At 64.9% G+C, this 22631-nt stretch overlaps 1 protein-coding gene across 1 annotated transcript; it reads left to right on the top strand.

The window, feature by feature from the left end:
• The first annotated feature begins 1209 nt into the window (after nucleotides 1-1209).
• On the top strand, nucleotides 1210-22323 carry FCHO1 (FCH and mu domain containing endocytic adaptor 1). Its single transcript, XM_030540788.1, is given in 31 exon segments — nucleotides 1210-1233; nucleotides 1323-1389; nucleotides 3132-3216; nucleotides 7297-7391; nucleotides 7615-7673; nucleotides 7676-7688; nucleotides 8006-8147; nucleotides 8803-8955; nucleotides 9151-9255; nucleotides 9515-9613; nucleotides 10038-10053; nucleotides 10056-10133; nucleotides 10324-10368; nucleotides 10663-10737; nucleotides 10853-10874; nucleotides 11201-11204; nucleotides 11311-11368; nucleotides 12320-12531; nucleotides 13936-13996; nucleotides 14411-14457; nucleotides 14813-14906; nucleotides 15211-15795; nucleotides 16825-16937; nucleotides 17676-17781; nucleotides 17953-18064; nucleotides 19432-19587; nucleotides 19681-19813; nucleotides 20114-20313; nucleotides 20826-20890; nucleotides 21328-21492; nucleotides 21819-22323. Coding segments are annotated over 29 exon segments (3063 nt in total). The 5' UTR covers nucleotides 1210-1233; nucleotides 1323-1389; nucleotides 3132-3189; the 3' UTR covers nucleotides 21842-22323.
• The last annotated feature ends 308 nt before the right edge of the window (nucleotides 22324-22631 follow it).

The raw sequence follows: 22631 nt of genomic DNA, 5'->3' as shown, positions 1-22631 counted from the left end.
TGTGCTGGTGGAGACGGTACCAGCGCTGACAGCTGCCTATGCCGTGGCCTGAGCCACACTTTGCCAGCCTCTGTGGGAGGTGTGCATAGAAGATCCCAGCTTGCCTGGCAAGGCGGAGGGATGGGGGGATTGTGAGACCTGATCTGGGGGTCTTATGGCTCAGACGCAGAGCTCCAGGGTGCAGCCTGCTTTGACCTGGTGAGAGTCTGCCCTGGGGAGATTCCGTCCCTTCTGCAGCCAAGGGCGGCAAGAATCCACTGCAAGTGTTGGGGGGAGAGGGGGACCTCGGAGCCTGCTCCCATTCCCAGCCTAGAGGGCACTGTGTCAAAGCCTATCAGAGAAGAGGGCTGGTGGGACTGTCCCTTCTGCCTGGCAAGGGGCTGTGCAGGGGATGCCAGGCTGCCAGCTCTTGGGTGCCATCCTCGTGCCGCCATGGATGCATCGTGGAATCTCTGGCCCATCTAGGATAGTCTGGCTGCAAAACCCGTCCCCGTTCGGTGTAAGGGTGTGCCTGGCTGGCGTCCCAGCCTGCCTCGATTGCTTCCCAGCATTGGCGGAGGGGCCTCCGGCTTCCTTCCCCTGCCAGGCAGGTGCCCCCCATTGATTCCTGAGCCCACAGGCCAGGCAGGGCAACGGGCTTGATCGATTTCTACACTGGGTCATTGCTCCCGGAGTGGATTCTGCTCTGCTCCTGTCTGGGTCCCCCTCCTTGCTCCTTTGCCCGGAACCACATCTGCGCATGTGAGGCTGCTGTGGAGAGGCAGGGCTAGCAGGGACGGGAAGCACCATCTCACTGCGTGTCTCTGGTAGAGCAGACAGTGTGTGGTGGCGGGGGGCACGAACCTTCAGTGCCTGGGGGTGAGTGTGACTAGGCTGGAGGCAGTGAGGCGTGGTGGGTAGAGCATTGGCCGGGGACTCGGGAGCTCTGAGTTCTATTCCCTGCTCTGCTGTGTGACCTCAGGCAAGCTGTGTTCCCTCTTTGTGCCTCAGTTTCCCCAACCGTTCTTTTTCTTTAGAAAGTGTCCTGAGCCCCGGGGATGGGAAGTGGTAAGTGCAGAGCAGCCTCACGTGTGTGGGAGGGGCAGACGTGGCTTGGAGGGGGAGGGGACTGGTTAGGAAAAGCCCCGGGTTGAGACCTGCCCATTCGTGTCACGCATGCGCCAGCCAGACGAGAAGAGGACCTGGGGCGCCAGGCTGGGCCAGGGATGTGGCTGAGGGCAGCAGGCACCACAGGTGTTGGTTCTGCTTAACTGGCCTGTGTGCCCCCCCCGGGCCCCTGCAGCGGAAGTGGTGCTGTGCTAACTTCTGGTTTCTCTCAGCAGTGCTGGGTCCCCCAGGAGGACAGAGCTGAGGATGAACCAGCCGGGACCGTGCGCCCGTCAGCGCTGGGTGAGTTTAGGGGCCCTGAGGGGCCCAGGGGGCTGGCCCTGCTGCAGATAGGGCCAGAGATCAGCACCGGGGCAAGAACCAAGCAGCTTGCCCCCCGCCCAACCCCAAGGCCCGAAAGAGAGAAGGAAAAAACTGAGCACGCAAAGATTTTCTAGTTTCCTGTTTTTTCTCTCCTGCGCGGAGGGGGAGGGGTAGGCTGGGAGGAGAGCTGGGGGGACTGTGAACGATCCCAGGGATGGGGCTGCCCCCACGGACCACAGTGCCGTGCTGGGAACTAGAGACCCAGGCCACCTCACGACGCTGCGGGAGCAGGTGATGTAGGGGGGCGGTTACAGGCCAGCCAGGTGCGCCCCACCCGGGGCTAGAGAACTAGGGACTCGGTGGGCTGTGAGGGTCTCTGCAAAATTGTGCCTGTGCCTCGCCTTGTCATATGGCCAAGGGATCCCCTCTGAACTGGGGGCTCCAGCAATCTGGCGGGTGCAGCTGGGAGCCAGGACTCCTGGGTTTCTCTCCCCAGCGCTGAGAAGGGAGTGGGATTTAGTGGCTAGGATGGGGAAGGGAGGATTAGGAGTCAGGACTCCTGGGTTCTGTTCCCTTTTCTGACTCGCTCTGCAACGCCTGGCCCCATGCCTCAGTTTCCCCATGGGGAAGGTGCCCCAGGCGTGAGGCAGTTTGGTGAGTGGCTGCCTGTGGAGCACTGTGACACGGCGGGCGGAAGTGCTGCTGGGAGCATGGTGGAGCCTCATTCATTATTCAGTCGCGTATCCAGTGTCAGCCCGGGCCGCTTCCTTAAGTGTCCAACCCCTGGGTCCTTGCGTGGCATTTAGCACCTGCTCGCTGCCCGGCACTGATCAGCCCTCCTTGTTGGCTTTTGCCAGCCCCGAGCTAGGCTCCCTGCATGCGGGGACTCAGGCCAGGGTCCAAAACCTCCTCGGGTTTGGAGAGAGCCACCCCCGCACACACCACCTCGCGCCCCAGGGACCGGAAGCGAGTGTCTGGGTGGCAGGGCTGGCCCTGTTGAGGGGTGTGAGGACAGGGCGGCACGCGCAGGTACAGCCGCTCTCTGGGCTCCAGCGAGTGTGGGATACAAAGAACGGCCTGTTTCCATAGCGATGGCAGCGCGGGGTCTGGGAGCTGATTAGTTTTGAAACGTAACGTGCACCCTGTTCCAAATTGCTTCGCCCCCGTTAGACAGTAGCTCTGCCCCAGCATCATGCGGGTGCGGCTGATCCCTGCTAGCCTGCGGGAGGCTGGCCGGCCCGCTTCGAATGGGAAACTGAGGCACAGGGCTGCCACTGACTCATGCAGGGAGTCGGTGGCAGAATCCGAGTTGGAACCCAGGTCTCCTGAGTCCTTGTCTGCCGGCTGCCCTTGTGAGAGGCTCTGTGCCTGGGGGGTGGGGAAACTGAGGCACTGGACCAATTACTATTACAAGCCTGGTAGAGCTGGGAATAGAACTTGAGTCTGGAATCCCAGTTCCCTCCAGCTCTAACCTCATAATCCCATTTCCTCCTGGAGTTGGGAATAGAACCCAGGAGTCCTGACGCCCTGGTTGCCTTGCTTTACCTCTCGAGGTTATCACACCCATTCCCCGGTGTCCTCATGAGCCTGTCCCCTAGTCATCTCGTTAAGCAGCTTCCCCCCCCCCGCTGGAGCAGAGATCTCTCCGTCCCGCCATGCTCCCTGTGGGGGGTGATGGGAAGAAGCCTGCCTTGGCACCACCTGATCTGTGTTTGCTCCAGAGGCCGGAGAGCTGAGCTGTGGGATCCGGGAGGGAGCGTTGTCCCGCCCAGCTCCAAGATGTCCTGTTTTGGGGAGCATTTCTGGGTAAGTGTCTCTGTGGGGAGGTGGGGGATGGGACTTTGAGCTGTGCAGTTCGAATGGAGCCAGGTTGTTCCTTAGTGTCCTTGGAGAGATGGGTCCTGTCTATGAACCCCAGAGCTGACCGGGGGAGCAATTGCTGGGGAAGGTGGGGGCAGCCCAGATGGAGGGAGAGCCGAGCAAGAGTACATATCCCAGCGTGCATTGCTCCCCCTCCAGGTTTGCGGCCCCTGGCGCTGGCATGGGGATGGATCTGTTCCCACCAGACAGGGCCCTTCCCGCCGCGGAGCGCTGTGGCCCTGGTCCGGAATCAGATTTGCGTGGAGGACGGGGGGCTAGGTTCCTCTCTGGCTCCAGCCGGCAACTTGCTGCTTCCTTGGTTCCAAAGCAGAGCTGGGCTCTGGATGCGGCATGTGGGTCTGCGCTGGGTGTACGCCTAGCCCGGACAGTGTAAAACCCCCCTCTGACTGGGGTGGAGCTGGCTTGGGAGGCTGCTGGACATAGCTCTGGCCACCAGCCCTGGGAGATGCCCAGCTGGGGGCATTGCCGCTGCTAATTGATTAGACTTTCCGAGGCAAGACACAAGGACCTTGTTAATTGCCGGAAGCTGGGTGCCCTGTGTTTAAATCCCTTTTCAGATGAGCTCCTGCCCAGTGGGGCCAGGGGAAGGATGCATGCTGGGTTGGAGGGGTCAGATGAACCAGAGGATGAATTCAGAGGAAGGAGTGTTGTGTTATTGGCCAGGCTGGAGACAGAAGAGACAGGGGTGCAGAGCCAGGCCTGGACTCTGGCTGGCAGAGAATCCTGCAGGGCACGTGGCCAGAGCTTTCGCTAGCCCAATAACTGATCCTAAAGCCTCTCCTCAGGAAAGCTACTGGAGTCTATCCCATTACACAGCTGGGAAACCGAGGCAGTTCTCTTCCCAGCATTGCCTGAGGTCCTGCAGCAGACTGGTGGCAATGCTGGGAAGAGAACCCCAGAGTCCTGATTCCCCTTGCAGCAGACTCTAATCGCATTCCTGTCTCCTAGGCCGCGCTGCCCCTGTGCCAGTTGGAAATGTGGGGCTTACTGTCCCTGCTGCACACTGGCTTTGAACTGGGACCGTCCCTGTGGGGTGGCCGGGCGGATGTGGCCCAGGGGACTGAGCACAGATCTGGGAGCCAGGGGACGTAGGCTGTACCTGGTGCGGAGCTGGGGGAGGGGCTCCCCGAACAATTGGGTTGTGGTGCAGCCCACAGGCTGGGGGCTGTGATGGCCACGGGTCTGCTGGCCCTGAGTTCCCAGTCTTGGGTGGCTCTGACCATCTGGTGCATTGTAACACCCGATCTGGGGTTCCCCTTGCCCAGTCCACGCCCACTGCCAAAAAGGGGAATTCCCAGGCTCTGTGCTCTCTGCTCTGGGGATGGGTGTGTGTGTTTGTGTGTGTGTGTTGGGGGGGGGTTTCTTTCCTCCGGCCATGGGAAGTTAGGGGCTCTCCACCTCTGCGGCTTGCTGCTGGGAAGGGAGACAGCCTTGGGTGGGCTGTGGAGCTGCTGAGATACCTTGGTGATGGATGCACGTTGTGTGGGGAGAGCTGGGCCCTGTGGCTGCCCTGCAGGCAGGCACAGGCTGGCTCTGGAGGCATGGCTGCGCTGGGGAGATTTCTAACTGGCTGGAGCTGTTAAGGGGGAGATCTGCCCCAGGTACAGGGGCAAGGAACCCGTTAAACTCTGGGCAGGGGTAGAATGTGGAGAGAGCACAGATCTGGGAGTCGGGCCAGGCTATGACACGGCTCTGGTCCTCCCCCACGTGGGTTGTTTCCGGTGGGGCTAGCTGGGGGGCACTCGCCTGCCCAGAGAATGGCGTGCCTGGTATGGCCGCAGAGCACATGCCCGCTGCTGCCCAGCCCCACTGGGATGGGAGGGGGGCACCCCCTGGCCTGTGCAATTGGAGGTGAGCCACTATGGGTCGCTTCCATCTCTCGGGGCTGGGCTGGGTGGGGCTGGCTCAGATGTGAGCCGACAGCAGCCTGCTGCCTGGTCCAAGTGCGCCCAGCCTGGTGCCGCCTGCCTGCAGCTGGGCCTCACGCAGCGCCCGGGAAGTGTGTAGGGGGGTGTCTTCATTCTCCCCCCCCAGATGGTGCACCCTCCCTCGCGTTCCTCAACCCAGATCCAGTTTGATAAGCAGGAGGGCAAAGTTGTAGCTAGGCAACCGCATCGCCCGTAGCAACAGGACCCGGGTGGCTGGTGCCAGCCCCGTGCGCTGCTCTCTCCTTGCTGCCCCAATGGTCTGCCAGGCAGCGTTCTTAAAGTGACAGCGCCCCCTTCCCCCCTTCCCCAGGCCCTCCAGAGACACGGGTGTGGGGCAGGGGGTTGCCAAGGACGTGCCGACCGCAGCTCAGCTCGGAAAGGCCGCGGGTTGGATGGTATCTGTCTGAGCTGGGCCTAGAACCCAGGAGTCCTGCCTCCCATGCTCAGTGCTCTGGGCTGGGGCACACGTGGGTGCTGGTGGTGCAGGTGAATTGCCAGGGGGGCTGCCAGAGTGAACTGACCCCCCCCCGTCCCATCATTCCCTACTGGGTTCAGTCCCAGCCACCGATGACAGAGCCGGCTGCTCCCTGCCAGGGGCGGCTCTAGCCATTTCGCCACCCCAAGCACAGCGTCATGCCGTGAGGGGGTGCTCTGCCGCTCACCGGTCCCCGCAGCTCCGGTGGACCTCACGCAGGCGTGCCTACGGAGGGGTCCGCTGGTCCCGCGGCTTCGGTCTAGCCGCGGACCAGTGGCCCCTCCGCAGGCATGCCTGCGTGAGGTCCACCGGAGCCATAGGGCCAGCGGACCCTCCGCAGGCATGCCGCCGAAGGCACACTGCCTGCCACCTTCCCGGCGACCGCAGAGCGCCCATCGCCGCATGCAGCCCCAAGCATGCGCTTGGCTTGCTGGGGCCTGGAGCTCTCCTTGCTCATGGGCCTGGGGTCAAAGGCTGTCCCTCCAGCCTTGCACCAGTCACTTCCCTGTCCCATGCCTCAGTTTCCCCATCACTGTAACACGGGGCTAGTGATGTTGACTTGGGAGGGAGTGGCGTTGTGAGCCTTCATTAACTGCTGCATCTCCTTACCCTCCTGCCCCCCACCTTTGTCCTGGCGGGCACACCCCACTTCTTAGCACGGGGTGGGGTCAGATTTCCCACATGTCCTGCACTTCCAGCCTGTCTCCCCAGCAGCTGTGGCTGCTGCTGCATGGGGCGGGAACAAGCTGTCCACGGGCGCTTGTGAGCTCACCCGTCCACAGCTCCCCTTGGTAACTGGTACAGGGGCCCCCCTGACCCATGGGCATTTCATGCCCAGCTCCAGCACAGAGCCGGGGAGCGCCGCCACCCTGGCCTGTTGCCTCCCTGCCCAGCCCTGGCTCTGGTGCCTGCGCTTGGCCAGGAGGAGCTGAGGTAGCAGGAAGGTGCATCCGTACTACCCCCACCCCAGAGCGTGAGTGGGAGCCCTCCCAGCTTCCCGCGTGGGGCTGGCATCACGTGCCTCTTGGAGCTTGGCACTGAGCATGTGGCCCACCCGGCCCCTCTCCTGCATGTGACTCTGCCCGGACCTCCTGCTTTTCTTGCACAGCGCTCTGTGGCCGGCACCGGTGGCCCCCCCCTCTTTGAAGGGGCAGCCGTGTTGCGGGTTGTTTACAAGAAGGTGGGGGCAGAGCAGCTGACATGGTGGGAGGGGTGAAAATATTCCAGGGGATCCTAGAGCTGGGGGAGGGCAGCCCCATGGCGCCCCTTCTCCCTGGAGCGAGTGCTGGGGAGGGCTGGCAAAGAATGCCATGCCGGCCACCTTGCCCCCCACGGCCGCCTGCTCCTGCGCTAGTGGTCCACGAGGGCTCCCTGGCAAACGCGTGTAGCCAGGGGATGGGCAGAGTTTGGGCTTGGCTGGGTTTCCCTGTCACCGTGGGGCAGGGGAGCTGGGGCTGTGGATTGGGGAGAGGGAAGGCAATGGGCAGTGACTGCGGGGCAGGGGGACTCCCTGTGCCGCCCCTGCCCCCGAAGGCCACCGGGAGAGCGCCCAGGGGGCCGGGTCTGCCCCCTTCACCCTCTGCTCTCTGCCGCCCGCTGCAGGGAGAGAAGCACCAGGGCTTCGACGTGCTGTACCACAACATGAAGCAGGGGGCAGGTCTCCACCAAGGAGCTGCTGCCGACTTCATCCGCGAGAGGTAGGGCACCTGGGCCCCAGCCGCACAGCGCATCCCACCCCGAGGTGGGCACCTGGCTCTGGGCCAGCGGGGAGCTGAGGGCTCGGGGCGATGCAGTCCAGTGCCCTGGGAGTGGAGCCAGGGCCCTGGGGCTGTCTCTGCCGTTCCCACCGCCCCCACCGCGCTGACCCCGGACACTGCCCGTTCGCTCCCCTCATGCTCCCGGCCCTCTCTCTGCTTCCAGGGCCACCATGGAGGAGACCTATGGCAAGTCCATGGCCAAGATGGCCAAGATGGCCACCAATGCACGCAGCTCGGGTGAGCGGGGGGCAGTGAGCTGGGGTGGGGTAGGGAGGGGGGTGCGTGTCTGAGCCCCGTCGCTGTGTGACCCCCCCACTGCTGGAATACCCCACCTCCCCCACAGCCACATGGGCCTTGTGGAGATGGGGGGGGCCCCTCCCTTGTATCTTTCAATGCCCCCATTCGCTCCCCACTCAGCGCTGGCCACCGGGGAGTTCCGGTGGGTCCAGAGGCCCTTCCCACCGCCCACAGGCCCAGTGGCTCATCCCAGGGTGGTGTCAGGTCTCCGGGGCGGGCAGGGCCTGCTCTCAGCGCCTGCGTCTCCGCCCTGGCAGGACTTTCGCACCGCTCTGGGAGGTATTCCGGGTCTCCTCCGACAAGCTGGCGCTCTGCCACCTGGAGCTGGTGAAGAAACTGCAGGACCTGCTCAAGGAGATCGCCCGCTACGGGGAGGAGCAGGGCAAAGCACACAAGAAGGTACCCGCCGCCCTGTCCCGGGTACAGTCCTGCCCCTTACGCCCGTTGGGCTGCCATCAGCATGGCTGCCTGGGTGCCACATGTGCATGGAGCAGGGAGCCCTGCCCGGGTACAGTCCTGCCCCTTACGCCCGTTGGGCTGCCATCAGCATGGCTGCCTGGGTGCCACGCGTTCATGGAGCAGGGAGCCCTGCCCGGGTACAGTCCTGCCCCTTACGCCCGTTGGGCTGCCATCAGCATGGCTGCCTGGGTGCCACGCGTTCATGGAGCAGGGAGCCCTGCCCGGGTACAGTCCTGCCCCTTACACCCGTCGGGCTGCTGTCAGCGTGGCTCCCTGGGTGCCACGCGTTCACGGAGCAGGGAGCCCTGCACAGGTACAATCCTGCCCCTTACACCCGTCGGGCTGCTGTCAGCATGGCTGCCTGGGTGCCACACACTCACGGAGTGGGGAGCCCTGCCCCGGCACATGCCTGCGGGGGGTGGCTGCACCCGGCTCTCCTTGGCCAGTCGCCCCTTGCCTAGCAAGGCTGAGATGCCACTGAAAGGGCCTGGAAAGCCGACTTCCTCGCTACCAACTGGGGCATCCTAGGACGGGCATTTGGGGGGGAGCTCCCCTGCCCCCCCGCACGTCTCTAGCCCCTGTCTTGCCCCCCTAGTCCAAGGAGGAGGTGTCGGGGACCTTGGAGGCCATCCAGCTGCTGCAGAGCGTCGCCCAGCTGGTACCCAAGTGCAAGGAAAAATTAATCAGCAAGTGCCTGGAGGCCGAACGCCTGCGCCGGGGAGGAACCAACCAGAAGGAGATCGACAAGGTACTGGGGGTGGGGGCAGGGGGCAGAAGGGGGCTGTGGCCCATCACCCAGGGGTCTGACTGTCTTAGGGAGGGGCTGGGGTGTGATTGTGGCAGGCAGTGCCCCATTGACAAGGGGGAATTGCCCCAATGCCTGCTTCCCATGGGAGGGCAATCGCTCCCAGCTCCCATCCCCATTCTGTCATGCCCCCACCAGGCCGAGCGGAAGTCGAAGAAGGCGGCTGAGGCCCTGCGTCGCACAGTGGAGAAGTACAATGTCGCCCGGGCCGACTTTGAGCAGAGGATGCTGGACTCGGCTGTGGTAAGTGGGGGGGTGGGTGCGGGGGCAGGACACGTGGGGGGGTTCGGGGGGGCAGGGGCAGCCATCAGAGGATGTGGGGGCAAAGGGTATCTGTCTCAAGTCTCGTGTGGGGCATTCTGGGCTGGGAGGGGGCACCATCCTGCAGGGGTCCAGCTGGGCTGGGGGAGCCTGAGAGAGACGCCCCTGGGATCGCTGGGAGGTCCAGCCTCTGCACAACCCCCACATCTAACTGGTTTTCCCCCCCTGCCCCCCCCCGCAGCGGTTCCAGCAGCTGGAGGAGATCCACCTGTGCCACATGAAGGGGCTGATCAGCTCCTACTCGCACTCTGTGGAGGACACGCACGTTCAGATCGGACAGGTGATCGCCGCTGGGGTGGGGGGGGTGTGTCGGGGGTCGGGGGGGGTGAGCCATGGAGGGGGGGGCAGGTGCATGCACGGGGGCAGGGGAGGGTGAGCTGTGGGGCAGCGGTGTGCATGCAAATGGGGCAAGTGAGCTTGTTGGGAGAGGGCGGTGTTGTGCACTGGGGTGGGGGGGAGCCCGTGGGGAGGGGGCAGTGTGCCGTGCACTTGTGGTGGTAGTGAGCTGTGAGGAGGGGGGTGCACTAGGGGAGTGTTACGGGGCAGTGGGAAGGGGGGGTGCAGGAGAGGGCTGCTGTAACCCCCATAGAATCTCATCCTGCCCCACGGAGGCACTGCTGGGGGTGGGAGCGAATGGGAGAGGGGGCCTGGGCAGTCACCAGGGAGAGAGCACAGCAGCCTCAGCTCTCCCCCCCGCCCCCCATGTGCACGAGGAATTCAAGCAAACGTGGAGAACATTGGCATCGAGACGCTGCTGCAGAGATTCGCCGAGAGCAGGGGCACTGGGCACGAGAGGCCGGGTGAGGGATGTACGGGGGAGATCACTCTGCTCAGGGCTGAGGGGTGGGGCTTGCACTGTTGCACATGGGAGGGGTGGGACTTCTCTTGCACGCTTTGCATGGGGCCTGGGCAGGGCGTGCTCCCCATGGGCACAAGGGAGGTGGCCCATGTCTCTGCCGGGCTGACCCCTGCTCTGCTCTCTGTTGGCAGGTGTGCTGGATTTCGACGAGTGCAGAACAGCCCCAGTGCAGGAAGGCAGTACGTCTCTGTAGCTGGCAGCCCCATGGGTGCTGGGGCATGGCCTGGAGGGAGGCAGCCATGGGGCCAGAGGAGCCAGGACGTTGGGATCGTCCCTGGGGAAGGGCTCTAGGCGGGCTGGCGGGCAGAGGTATGTCCGTGGGGAGGAGCTGGGAGTACCCAGGGCCTGGCTGTTCTGGCCCAGGGGTTAGGGTTAGGGTAGGGTTGGGGGGCTCTGGGGGTGAGCCATCCCTGGGAAGAGGGACTGGATCTGCGCCAGGAGCTGCTCATCGGCTCTGTCTTCCCCTGCAGTGCCCAAGAGGAGCCTCAGCAAAGCCTTCCGCATCCCCGGGCCTGAGCCGGAGAGGACCGAGAGCGAGATGCTATGTGAGCCCCTCCCCGTCCCCCTATCTGTCCTCCCCCTCCGCCCTCCCCGGTCCTTGCTGGGCTGCTCCAGGCAGTTCCAGGACGTTTGATTCTCTCTCTCTCTCTCTTCCCCCAGGGAGTCCCCAGACACTGACTTGGTGAGTAGCTGCCCTGGTGGCCAGCTGAGGGGAAGTGGGGAGGGGATCCGGCCTGGTTCCTTCCTTCGCTGGCACCTGCCCATGCTGCTGCGCCAGACTAACTGGGGCCCAGCCAGCTCTTGGTAGTGGGGGGCTGGGCGGGCGTCCGCCTGTGGCAAGTTTGGGAGTGGGGGGCAGGGAGGAGACCCCTGCTCCAGGGGTTCTGCAGTGCTGAAATCACACGTTCTCGACCCGCAGTCCCTGCTGTCCCAGCTCTGGGCTCCCCCTAGCTTTGCTGGTGCCCCTCAGGCCCAACCCACAGCCCCTGCTGTCCCTCTCCCTGGCAGGCCGGTAGATGCTCCTGGGACTGAATGGGTGATGGAGGGGAGGGTCTCTCCTGGGCAGGGTGGGGCGTGTGGCCTCTGACTCACCTCCCCGCTGCATTCTCCTCCCGCAGACCTGCCCAGATGTGGATGAGGAGGGATTCACTGTACGGCCTGACATCAACCAGAGCAGTAATCCTTGGGTCGGGCTGACAGGGCAAGTTGCCCGGGATGGGGCCCAGATGGGGGTGGGAGGAGCTGCTGGGGGGGTGGGGGGAAGGGAGTGAGGGGCTGGGGTCAGGGCCGGCTGGTGGGGCGAATGCCCGTATGGGGCCCAGTGGTCAGAGCGGGGGGAGGGCTGGGGTCAGGATCGTGCTGGAACCGGGGATCAGGGCCAGCCAGGGGTTAATCTCGTCTGCGGTGCATGTCCTGCCCCAGCCTCATGTGGGGTGGTGGGGGGAGATACAGGCTCATGGTCTCCTGCCCAGCCAGTTCCTCTCCTGCCCGGCAGGTGAGGGGCAGGGGTGCTGGCATCCAGCTCCCCTGCTTGGCTGCACTAATGCGCCAGAGGAGGATCTTGTCTCCAAACCCCCTGCGCCGGGGGAAGCAGGCTGGACTCAGACCCGCTGGCCCTGGAGCGCAGCAGGGCCTGGGCTGAGCCCCAGAGATGGAGGCTCGGATCAGGGGAGGGCTCCCCTGGTTTTGTGGCAGGGAGCCCGGCCTGGGAGGCCTGTGCCCTACAGATCCGTGCCCGCCACGGGCCCTGTGAGCTAGGGGCATGCGGCGTGGGGGGGTCCTTACGGGCACTAGGGACCCCAGCTGGGAGCAGGGCCCATTGGGCCGGGCGCTGCCTCGACCAGCTCCAGACCCTGCTTCACAGGGGGAAGCTGCAGCCCAGCGCTGCAGGGACCTGCCCAGGGACCCCGGGGGGTTGGGGGTGGAGCCAGGAGCAGAACCTGGGCCTCTGGGGGACACAGCCCAGCCTGGCTGATGGGACGGGGAACCAGTCAGGCTGGGCCGGACTCCTGGGTTCCATGCAGTGAGCTGGGGTGGAGGGCGACACCTAGTGGGCGGCCAGGGGAATGGCAGGCAGGGACCCAGCGCTGCTCCTGGCCGGGGGCTTTTTCCCTTGACCCAGCTCAGGCTCGGGTGGGACCCACGGCTGCTCGTCCAGCGACTCGGACTACGAGGACGAGGACGAGCCCCGCAAGTTCTACGTCCGCATCAAGCCCTGCAGCCCTGTGACACCGTGGGCGGTGGGCCAGGCCACTGTGGAGCAGCTCAAGGCGACGGTGGGGAACCCTCCCCCTGCCCCCCAGCACCGGGGTGACTGGGGGAAGCGGGGAGCCTCTGGGGTGCAGTGCCATGGGACCAGGCTGGTGGCCGGGGCTGGGGCTGGGAGTGGAGTAGAGGCGGCGGCTGTGGGCGGGGAGGGGAGGGGTGGCCATGGGGCTGAGGGGGAGTGGAGGGGCTGGCCATGGGGGCTGGGGCCTGAGGGGAGAGTGGGAGGTGGCTGTGGGGTTGGGGCTGGGGGAAGTGGAGGGGTGGCCGTGGGGCTGAGGGGGAGTGGAGGGGCTGGCCATGGGGCCGGGGCTGGGGCTGAGGGGAGAGTGGGGGGTGGCTGTGGGGTTGGGGCTGGGGGGAAGTGGAGGGGTGGCCATGGGGCTAGGAGGGGAGCGGAAGGTGGCTGTGGGGTCAAGGGCTGGGGCTGAGGGGGAGTAGGGGGTGGCCATGGGGAAGTGGAGGGGTGGCCGTGGGGCTGGGAGGGGAGCGAAGGTGGCTGTGGGGTCAAGGCTGGGGCTGAGGGGGGAGTAGGGGGTGGCCATGGGGAAGTGGAGGGGTGGCCGTGGGGCTGGGAGGGGAGCGGAAGGTGGCTGTGGAGGTCAAGGCTGGGGCTGAGGGGGGGAGTAGGGGGTGGCCATGGGGAAGTGGAGGGGTGGCCGTGGGGCTGGGAGGGGAGCGGAAGGTGGCTGTGGGGTCAAGGCTGGGGCTGAGGGGGGAGTAGGGGGTGGCCATGGGGAAGTTGGAGGGGTGGCTGTGGGGCTGGGGACTGCAGGGCTGTGCTGCTGTCACCCTGATGATCCCCCTCTCCCTTCCCCTTGTTCCTCTCGCAGAGCACAGTGAATAGACAGACCTGCAGTAAGTCATTCCCCCCCCCCAGCTCTCCCTCAGCTCTGAAGCAGAGGGGTGGAGATGCCAAACCTGGGTGGGGTGGGGGGAGATTGTTGTGTACAATGGGCCAGCGGCAGGGACCTGCCCAGAAGGGGGCGCTCACTGGGGCGCAGGGTCTCCTCTGGATGTGGGGAGCTCCATGCAGGGCGCCTGTGCCCCCCGCCACCTGTCTGGGAGATGGGTGCCAATCCTGTCCTGGCAGTGCCCCCCGGAGGCTGGCTCTACCCCCTGGCCCTCGGGCAGTTCTGAGCTCTCCTTTGCTCAGAGCAGTTTCTGACGGACAGTCTTAATTTTGTGAGACCCAGAAGATCTTCCCCCTCCCTCTTAGCTTCCGGGTGCCCTGGATAACTGGGGGTCACCCCTTCTCCATGACCCCAGCACTGCTCACCCCTAGTGGAGTGACTCTCCCATCTGGGTGCAAGAGCACAGGCCCCGCTGCAGGAGGCGCTGGCGGGGCACTGTGACACCCCCCCCTCCCCCCGGCACCCTTCTGAAGAGGAGGGGTCATTTCTCACTTTGCTGTGTCGGGAGCTGTCCAGGTTCCAGTCCCGGGGCCCCTGTGATGCCTCCATGTGGTTATTCTCCAGGAACTTACCGTAGCGACGACCGTCACGGTGGACATGGGCTCTGATGTGGCCCTGGGTACAGGTGAGGCCATGGCCTGGAGAGAGTGGGCGGGGGGCATGGAGGGAAACATGGTGATTTGCAAGCCCCTCCCCTGTGGCCACATGCCCCGCCCTAGCGTGCTGGAGTAGCTGGATGGTTCTTCCCAAAGGCTCGGCAGTGACATGGTTAATAAAGAGATCAAGGTGATCATCAGTAGGGGTCAGAGTTAACGCCTGTGTAAGAGGCCTTGGGGCAGCACCCTTCCCCCTCGCCCCCCCGTTGGTTCAGCCTCTCTGCAGACTCAAGCAGGCAGCCCCAGAAGCTTTCATCAGCCCAAGGGGAGTTGATGGGGCCGGCTGTGTCATGGCTGTGGCCAGGAGGGAGGAGTGTGGGGGCTCTGTGCCCTGCCTGGGGGCTGGGACCTGGCTCAAATCCGTCTCCTTCCCTGCAGGTGAGGAGCCTGGGAAGCCACAGTCCCCCCACCTTGCAGCGTGGACTCCCAGGTACCGGGGAGCCCTTGGCCTGGGCAGGGAGGGCTCAGGGGAGGGATGGGACATCGGAGTCCTTGTATGACACGCCTGCTCTCCAGAGCACCAGTGCCAGGGCTGCTGGGGCGACTTTGGGATCCCACGGAGCGTGGTCAGCTTGCGGGGGGCTCCCAGCCCTTCCCAGGCCCTCCTGTGCTGGAGCCCCACAGGGCCGCAACGGGCCCCCTTCACTGCAGGGCCCACCCAGCCTGGAGTTCCCCACAGCCAGCGCCCCAGACATCTGGAGCAGGCACCGTGGGGCACAGGATGGGGCCAGGAGTAACTGTGTGCATGGGGCCCCGCTGATCTCCCTGCTTTGGTCCGTCCCCAGCTGCGCAGGGAAGCCCCGGCTGGACACAGCCCCTTCCGCAGGCCCTGTTTTGGGCCCCCGCTGGAGTCGGCCTTCGAAGCGGAGGATTTCCCAGGTACGCGTGGGCTGCCGGTGCCCACCTCACAGAAGGGGAAACTGAGGCACAGCAGGGCGGGTACGTCCCATAGCATGAGAGAGAGAGAGCTGGAAAAGCACCAGAACCTCTGGGTTCTGTGTTCTGGCTTCAGCTCGGAGCTAGGGTTCCCCCCGCTGGCCTTTCTGTGCAGCGCAGCCCCTGTGCTGAGCTCTGCAACATTGCCCTTTGCCCCTGCCCCCTGTTTGGGGGACAGCGGCCCAGCCCTCACTGGCTCCCCCCGGTGGCACGGCTCCGTGACAGGAACGTCGCCCTGTCTCCACAGCCTCGCGAGCCTGCGACCTGGCCTCCAGCCCATCTCCCTTCTCCTCCTCGTCTCCTGAGAACGTGGAAGACTCGGGGCTGGACTCCCCTTCGCACCCCCCCACGGGTCCCTCGCCGGACTCCAGGCCCTGGACGCCCCAGAGCCCCCTTACCAGATGGGCCGCCAAGGGGTCCCCGCGGCTCCAGGAGGAGCGGAGCGCCCTGCCCTCCACGACGGCCACCTCGGAGGAGCAGAGTGCCTGGCTGCCCCCGCCCGCCAGCCCCACGGGGCGGCCCCAGGACACCCCCTGCTTTGCCGCCTTCGGCTCCGAGCCCAACGGGGAGGACTCGGGGGCGGGGTCTCAGCACGACTCCTGCTGCCCCAGCGCCACGGCCCCTTCGCCTGACCCCTCCGGGGACCCCCAGGCCTGGGTGGCCAGGCCTCCGAGTCCCATCGCGGAGGAGGCCTTGCAGCCCTGCAAGCATGGGGCTTGCCCCCCCTCCAGCTCCTCGTCCTCTCCGGTGCCCCCCAGCTGCAGGGAGCCCTCCGGCCCCAGGTTGTCAGACAGCAGCTCTCCGGCGGTTCTTGAACTCCAGACTGAGCCCGGTGAGAACAGCCCTGGGGGTGGGGTGGGGGGGCTGTGTAAGGACCTGTTGCTCGGCTCCCTGCTTCCCAGAGCACGAGTGGAGCAGTGACCTTCCCCCAGCTCTGACGGTGCTGCTCAATTCCCCCTCTGCAGCTCCTCGATATCCCCCTGCTATCGCAGGCCTGGGCTCCCCACAGCTCTGCCAGTGCTGCTCAATCCAGCTCTGGGCTCCCCGCAGCTCTGCCTGTGCCCCTCGATCCCACTCTGCAGCCCCCCGATATCCCCCTGCTATCGCAGGCCTGGGCTCCCCACAGCTCTGCCGCTGCATCCCACTCAGCAGCTCCCCAATATCCCAGCTCTGGGCTTCCCACAACAGCTCTGCCGGTGCCCCTTGATATAGCCCTGCAGCCCCCTGCTATCCCAGGCCTGGACTGTCTGCCCCCACAGTTCTGCCAGTGCCCCATAGTCCCAAACCGTAGCCTCTGCTATCTCAGCTCTGGGCTACCCCCAGCTCTTCCAGTGCCCCTCGATTCCACTCTGCAGCCCCCCCCCCCCCCCCGATATCCCAGCTCTGGGCTTCCCCCAGCTCTGCCAGTGGCCTTCAATCCAGCCTTGCAGCCCCCCGATATACCAGCTCTGGGTTCCCCACAACTGCTCTGCTGGTGCCCCTCGATCCCACCCTGCAGCCCCCCGATATCCCAGCTCTGGGCTCCCCCCAGCTCTGCTGATGCCCTTCAGTCCTGGCTAGCGCCAGCCCCGCTGTTCTCACTCCAGGTCTCTCAGGCCCTGGCCGATCCTACCCTCCTAGTGAGGAGGAAACGTGTCTGTTTAGGTGCCAGGCTGAGTCGCTTGCCCATGTGATCCGGCTCTGGTTCCTGAGCTCCTGGACTGGCCCCTCTGAGTGCCCGGCCCCGGCACTTTGCTGGGGCTCATATTCCTGCCCCTGTGTCCCCCACCACACAGCCACCTCCTGTGTGCCTCACCCCCACCCCGTGTTTGTGGGACGGACCTTGCCCCCCATCTCTCACCCCTGTCTTGTACTTCCGCAGATCCTCCCCCTGCGCCTGCCCCACCCAGCACCGCCCCCAAGGTGGCCCCCCCACGGCGATCCAGGACGAAGAGGCCCTTGATGGGGCAGGCTGCCTGCAGCCACAGTGACCCGGTGGGTGACGCCCGCTCTCTGTTGGCAGGGAGCCAGGGTGTGTGTGGAGGGATAGGGAAACTGAGGCACAGAGCAAGTAAGTCACTTGTCATCCAGGGAGTCTGGCAGAGCTGGGGTTTGAACCCCAATCACCTGGGTCCCAGCGCAGTGCTCTGCAAGGAACTGGTGTTGCTGACCCTTAGTGGGGCTGGGGAGCAGAGCTGCAACTCGACCCTGAGCTGGAGCTGGAGTGACCCAGGCGGGAGACTGAGGAATTTTTCAACTTTGTAAAGAGGTGGATTCAGGCTAAAGGCGCCTCCCGGCCCTGCTGCGTCTCAAGGGAAAAACCAGCCATGACCAACCTTGGGTCTCACTGAGACCCCAGGGCAGATGGTAGGTGGCGGGGGGGAGCTCTCTGCACAGATCCCCTGGGGTGGCTGGTTTCTCCTGCCTGGCGGGAGGCGTATGCTTTCCTGGGGAGTCTAACCGTTGGCGGTGGGAGGGAAGTGAGGTTTCGGCGGTAGCAGGAGACTGGGACCCAGGACTCCTGGGTTCTATTTGCAGTTCAGTCCTGACCCACTGGATGGGCCTGGGCAAGTCCCAGTCTCGTCCCGTGTCTCAGTTTCCCCACCTGTACAATAGGGCTACCGATCCCGTTTGGGACCCCAGGCCCTTGGGTTCTCCGGTCCCCTCCTTGCCCTGCTGGTGGGTAAGCCCAGCCCTGGGCTGGAAGGTGAAGTATTGCCCTTCACTTTGCAGTCCCGCTCCCTGAGCCCCTCTCCCCTGTGGAATTCTGGCCCTTCCCACTCCGCTCCGGCCAGCCTGGGCGAGCGCAGCTTCTTCATGGTCTCGCAGCCGGTGCTCGGTACGTACCCTGGGGATCGCGGGGGGCTTGCCCTGAGCATTGGGGTGGGGGCAGGGGGTGAACCTGCGGATAGAAGGGAGGGGGTCCAAGCCAGGGGAGGAGAAGGGGAGCTTTGGGCTGGGTTTAATCAGAGGCTCTGGACCTGACCCCACCTCCCCTCCCATTCCCCAGGGCTCTCCCGAGGCCCCAGCCCCGTGGTGCTGGGATCCCAGGATGCACTTCCTGTGGCAACCGCCTTCACTGAGTACCTCCATGCCTACTTCAAGGGGCAGGACCCCGACAGGTAAGGTGGGGGATGAGGCCCAGCCTGGGCTCCCCGGACCCAGGGCTGGTGCGCCCGGCCTAGGGGTGCCCTGGTTATGGAGCTGGGGAAAGAGCCAGCTCGGAGGAGTGCCAGGGCTAGATATCTGCCCCCAGATCTCATGGGGCACCAGGGAGGGGGGACAGGGACTGGATCTCACGCCCTGCCCCTTCCCACAACCCCGCTGGGCGCTGGGGGGCGGATCTCCATCTCTCGCCCCTCCCCGCCCGTGCTCCCCTGTGGTGCCAAGCTCAGGGCAGAACATTGGGAAGCAGGGCTTGCCCCGCACGGGCTGGGATTCTGTGCTTCGATTTCACCAACCAATGTCTCACGCCCTGTCACTGCCTGTCCCCTGGGGTTCCCTGCTCTGTCTCGCTACCCAGGTGAGATGGTCCCTCCCACTAATAGGCAGGGTCCTCTCAGCCCCAAAGCACCAGTCACTCGCCCCAGGTCAGTTGCACCTGAGATCTGGCACCGATTCCTTGTAGCCAACCTGAACCTAGACTATCTAAAGATTCATTAACTAGGAAGAGGAAATCGACGCGATATTGACAAGGGTAAAGCAGGCAACAGAGATACATACAAACCAGTTCCAATTCGGCTTCCAAAAGTAACAGAAGCTTCTATGATAAACAAGCTCCGTGTGTCCTTGGGGGCCAACCCAGGCCAAGCCCTAGAGATCTGCTTCTGCCCAGCAGTCCTTCCCCCCCAGAGCCCAAGCAGCGTAAAAGATCCTGTTCCTCCTCATTAGGATTTCCAATTCCTTCCCAGCCTTGTGCTTCGAGCTGCACAGACACAGAGGCACATCTCCTGCCATGGCTGGGGGAGCCCAGGCAAAGCCCTGTATCTTCTGATGTCCCACGCTGGTTGGTCTGGGGTGGGTGGGCAGGCCCAGCCCCCTCCTGTGGGAAGCCGGTATCTTGCACACGGCACTGGTTCTCTCCTGGCCGGCGCTTTGCAGTGACAAAGCAAACATGGGTGACCCGGCCACTTATAACCCTAATCCCCCTCCTGGCCCCCTGAACACGCTGAGCCCGGCCGGGTCCAGCCCTGGATCTGTCAGGGTTCGGGGAGACCTAGGGGCCTTGGCATGAGCTGGGACCTGATGGCTGGATCTCCAATCCCCTGCCTCACCCTCGAGACCCAGGGAATTGTGGGAATGGGAAAGATGGGCGATCCAGCCACCCCAGTGCCCTGGGGAACTGGGAGATCCCCTCCCTCCATTCCCACAATCCCCCTGGGGGGTGGGGGGAACTGGACTCTCCGCAGACCGTGAGGTGCTGGGCTCTCCCTGCCCATTGCCGGGGTTGGGGGGGCTCCGAGTTAACACCTGGCTCCCCACCTCCCAGCTGTCTGGTGAAGATCACAGGTGAGCTCACCATGTCCTTCCCTGCCGGCATCATCCGCGTCTTCAGCGGGAGCCCAGCCCCGCCTGTCCTGAGTTTCCGCCTGCTCAACACGGCGCCCATCGAGCAGTTCCTGCCCAGCGCCGAGCTGCTGTACAGGTACCGGGGTGGGGCCGGCTCGGCCACGGGGGCTTTGCTGGGGCTCTGAGGCTGCGTCCCAGCCTGTCTGACCCGCCCCTTCCCCACCTGCAGTGACCCCTCCCAGAGCGACCCCAGCACCAAGGACTTCTGGCTGAACATGCCGGCGCTGACCGGACACCTGCAGAAGCAAGCGGAGCAGGCCCCAGCCGCCTCCTACTACAACGTGGCCCTTCTCAAGTACCAGGTGAGGCGCCAGCGGGGACGTCCCACCCGCTCGGGATCCCCCTATCACCAAGCAGCGCGGTCAGGACTCCTGGGTTCTCTCCCCAGCTCTGGGAGGGGAGTGGGGTCTAGTGGGTTAGAATGGGGGATGGGGGAGACTCGGAGCCAGGACTTCTGGGTTGTCTCTGTGGCTTGGGGAGGGGGAGTCTGGGGGGGCTACGAGCCCAGACTCCTGTGCTCCCCCCCGGGCTCTGAGGGGAGCAGAAACTGTTCCCAGCCCCCCATTGCTGGCCCCTCTAGCCTCTCTCTGCTCCCCTGGCAGTTCTCCAAGCTGGGCCCAAGCGCGGCCCCCCTGCAGCTGGCCGTGCGCTGGGACTGCACCGCGGCTGCCACCCAGGTCAGCGTGGAGTACGGGTACAACGCCAGTGCCATGGCTGTGCCGAGGCCCCTCACAAACGTCCAGGTGCTGCTGCCCGTGGAGGAGCCGGTCGCCAATGTGCGGCTGCAGCCTGCTGCCAGCTGGTGAGAGCCGGGGGTGGGGGAGGAGGCTGCAGGGGCTCAGGCCTGGGGGAAACTCAGGGGGCATGTTGGTGGGGAGGGGCTGGGCAGGAGGCAGCTGGGAGTCCTCAGGGGGAGGAAGGACGGGGTGAGGGTAGGAGGAGCCTGGGGACCCTGGGGTGGAGGAGGGATGAGGGGGAGGCAGGAGGCTGGGAGCCCCAGGGGGTGGGGAAGAGGGGACAGGAGGCGACTGGGGCCCATGGTGGGGGGAGGGATGCGGGGCAGGAGGCGACTGGGAGCCCTGGGGGAGAGGGATGGGGAAGGGGGGACAGGAGGCAGCTGGGGCCCATGGGGGGGAGGGATGGGGAAGGGGAGACAGGAGGCAGCTGGGGCCCATGGGGAGGGGAGGGATGGGGAAGCAGGAGGTGGCCTGGAGCCCTGGGGGGGGCAGGGGAGATCAGGTAACGGTTAGCGCTGCGTGTGGCCCCAGCCCTCGCCCGGCGGGGTGACGTCCCCTCGTCTCTCTCGCCCCACAGGAACCTGGAGGAGAAGCGGCTGTTGTGGAGGCTGCTGGACGTTCCCGGGGCCCCAGATCGTGGCGGTGAGAGCTCTCGACGTCCCCCGCCGGGTTGAGGGGGGCAGCTGTGTCGGGGGGGCGGGAGGGGCGGTCTGAGCCGCCTTCCCTCCAGCGCTGGAGCTGCCAGGGGCTGCGTGAGAGCTGCAAACCCAAGGCCTTTGGCCCTGATGCCCCCAGGCCGTAGTGGCTCCTGGGGGGCTTGCAGGGGGCTGGTAATGGGGTACGGCACCTCCTGCTGGGCAGTCGCCAGCTCCTGGTTCTGAACAGGGTTTGCTGGGCAAGCTAAGGGCAAGGGTGGCCGGTGGCTCTTAGCAGCTGTCCTCCTTGCCACCCCCCCACCCCAGGGTGTGTCAGCCCGTCCCCCCCAGCTCAGTGCTCTGGAGTCTGTTCTCCCTTGGGTGGGCAGGGTCTGAACCCTCGGTGAGATCCTGAGCCCCGTCTGTCTCTGCCTCGATCCCCAGGCTGCGGCCACCTCTCCGCCAGCTGGGAGCCCCTCTATGGCCCCAGCAAGCCCAGCCCCGTGGCGGCCCAGTTCACCAGTGAGGGCAGCACCCTGTCGGGCGTGGAGGTGGAGCTGGTGGGCAGTGGGTACAGGATGTCGCTGGTGAAGAAGAGATTCGCCACAGGTAACTGCAGCAGCTGGGCATGTCCCTGGGGAAACAACACTTCCACGTGGAGAACTCCTCCCCCTCCTGTCCATCACCGTGCCTCAGTTTCCCCTCTCATCCTTTGTTTAGATTGGAAGCTTTTTGGAGCCAGGGCCTGTCTCTCTACAGTGCCTGGCATGATGTGGCCTGGTCTGGGGTGGGATCGGTAACAAGCTGTAATAACAAATGGATTCCAGCGTGGGGGATATGATCTGAGCACAGGGGAGTGGAGGAGTCTGGGAGGGGGGGCCTGTCCCAGGAGTCCCTGGTGTCTGTCTCCACCTGTCACTGTTGTTTCCTCCTAGGCATTTATCTGGCTGGCTCCTGACTGGCTGCGCTCGTCCCCCTGTTCATTCCTGCTGTTAAAGCCCCAGTGGCCATTCACTCGCTCAGCCGCTTGCTGCCCCTGTGGGTTTCTCTGCTGTTGGATTTTTAAACACTGGAACAAAGTCAGATCTGGGGGGAGGGGAGTAGGGCTCCGGCCCCTGGCCCATGAGCCTGGCCACCACGGGTGGGAGGAGCGATGCTGCTGGGATCATGCTGGGCTGGGGGTCTGGCTCCTGGATGGGACAAGCGGCTCAGAGTTGCACTGGACAGAGAACAACCCTGCCCCCTATTTGCCTAACTCCTCCCCTGCCCCCCACCAGCCAAGCTGGGGTCTCTGGGCTGTACCTGGGTCATCCCTTGGTGATGGGATGGGACAGGGCATTCCACTCTCCCAGCTGCTGGGCGGGGGAGGAGGGGGACTTGAGGGGGGGTTGTCACCCTTTTAATAAACACTTTATTTTCTAATAAAATGCCCTGTCTGCTTCCGCTGCCCCTTTTCTCCATTTCCCTGACATCCTGCCCTGATCAAGGATGAACCTGCTGCCGGCCTTCCTGTAGCAAGAGGCTGCCGGCGTCGCTGCTAATTAAGCGCCTGCCGGTTAGCTGGCAGCGAGTGGCAGCAGAGGCCAGTCTGGCCCAGCCCAGGCCGAGCAGGGTATTCACCTCACCTGAGCAGCTTTTGAGTGACAATGAGTGCAGCCGGTGCCTGGGGGAAGTAAGGGGACCTGCTTCCCCCCCATGCCAGGGAAACGCAAGGGAGCCTCCGGGCTGGTTCTAGGATACACCCAAAG

The sequence above is a fragment of the Gopherus evgoodei genome, chromosome 22 (assembly GCF_007399415.2).
Source record: "Gopherus evgoodei ecotype Sinaloan lineage chromosome 22, rGopEvg1_v1.p, whole genome shotgun sequence".
Taxonomy (NCBI): Eukaryota; Metazoa; Chordata; order Testudines; family Testudinidae; genus Gopherus; species Gopherus evgoodei.
This window is presented reverse-complemented; position numbering and strand designations above follow the sequence as displayed.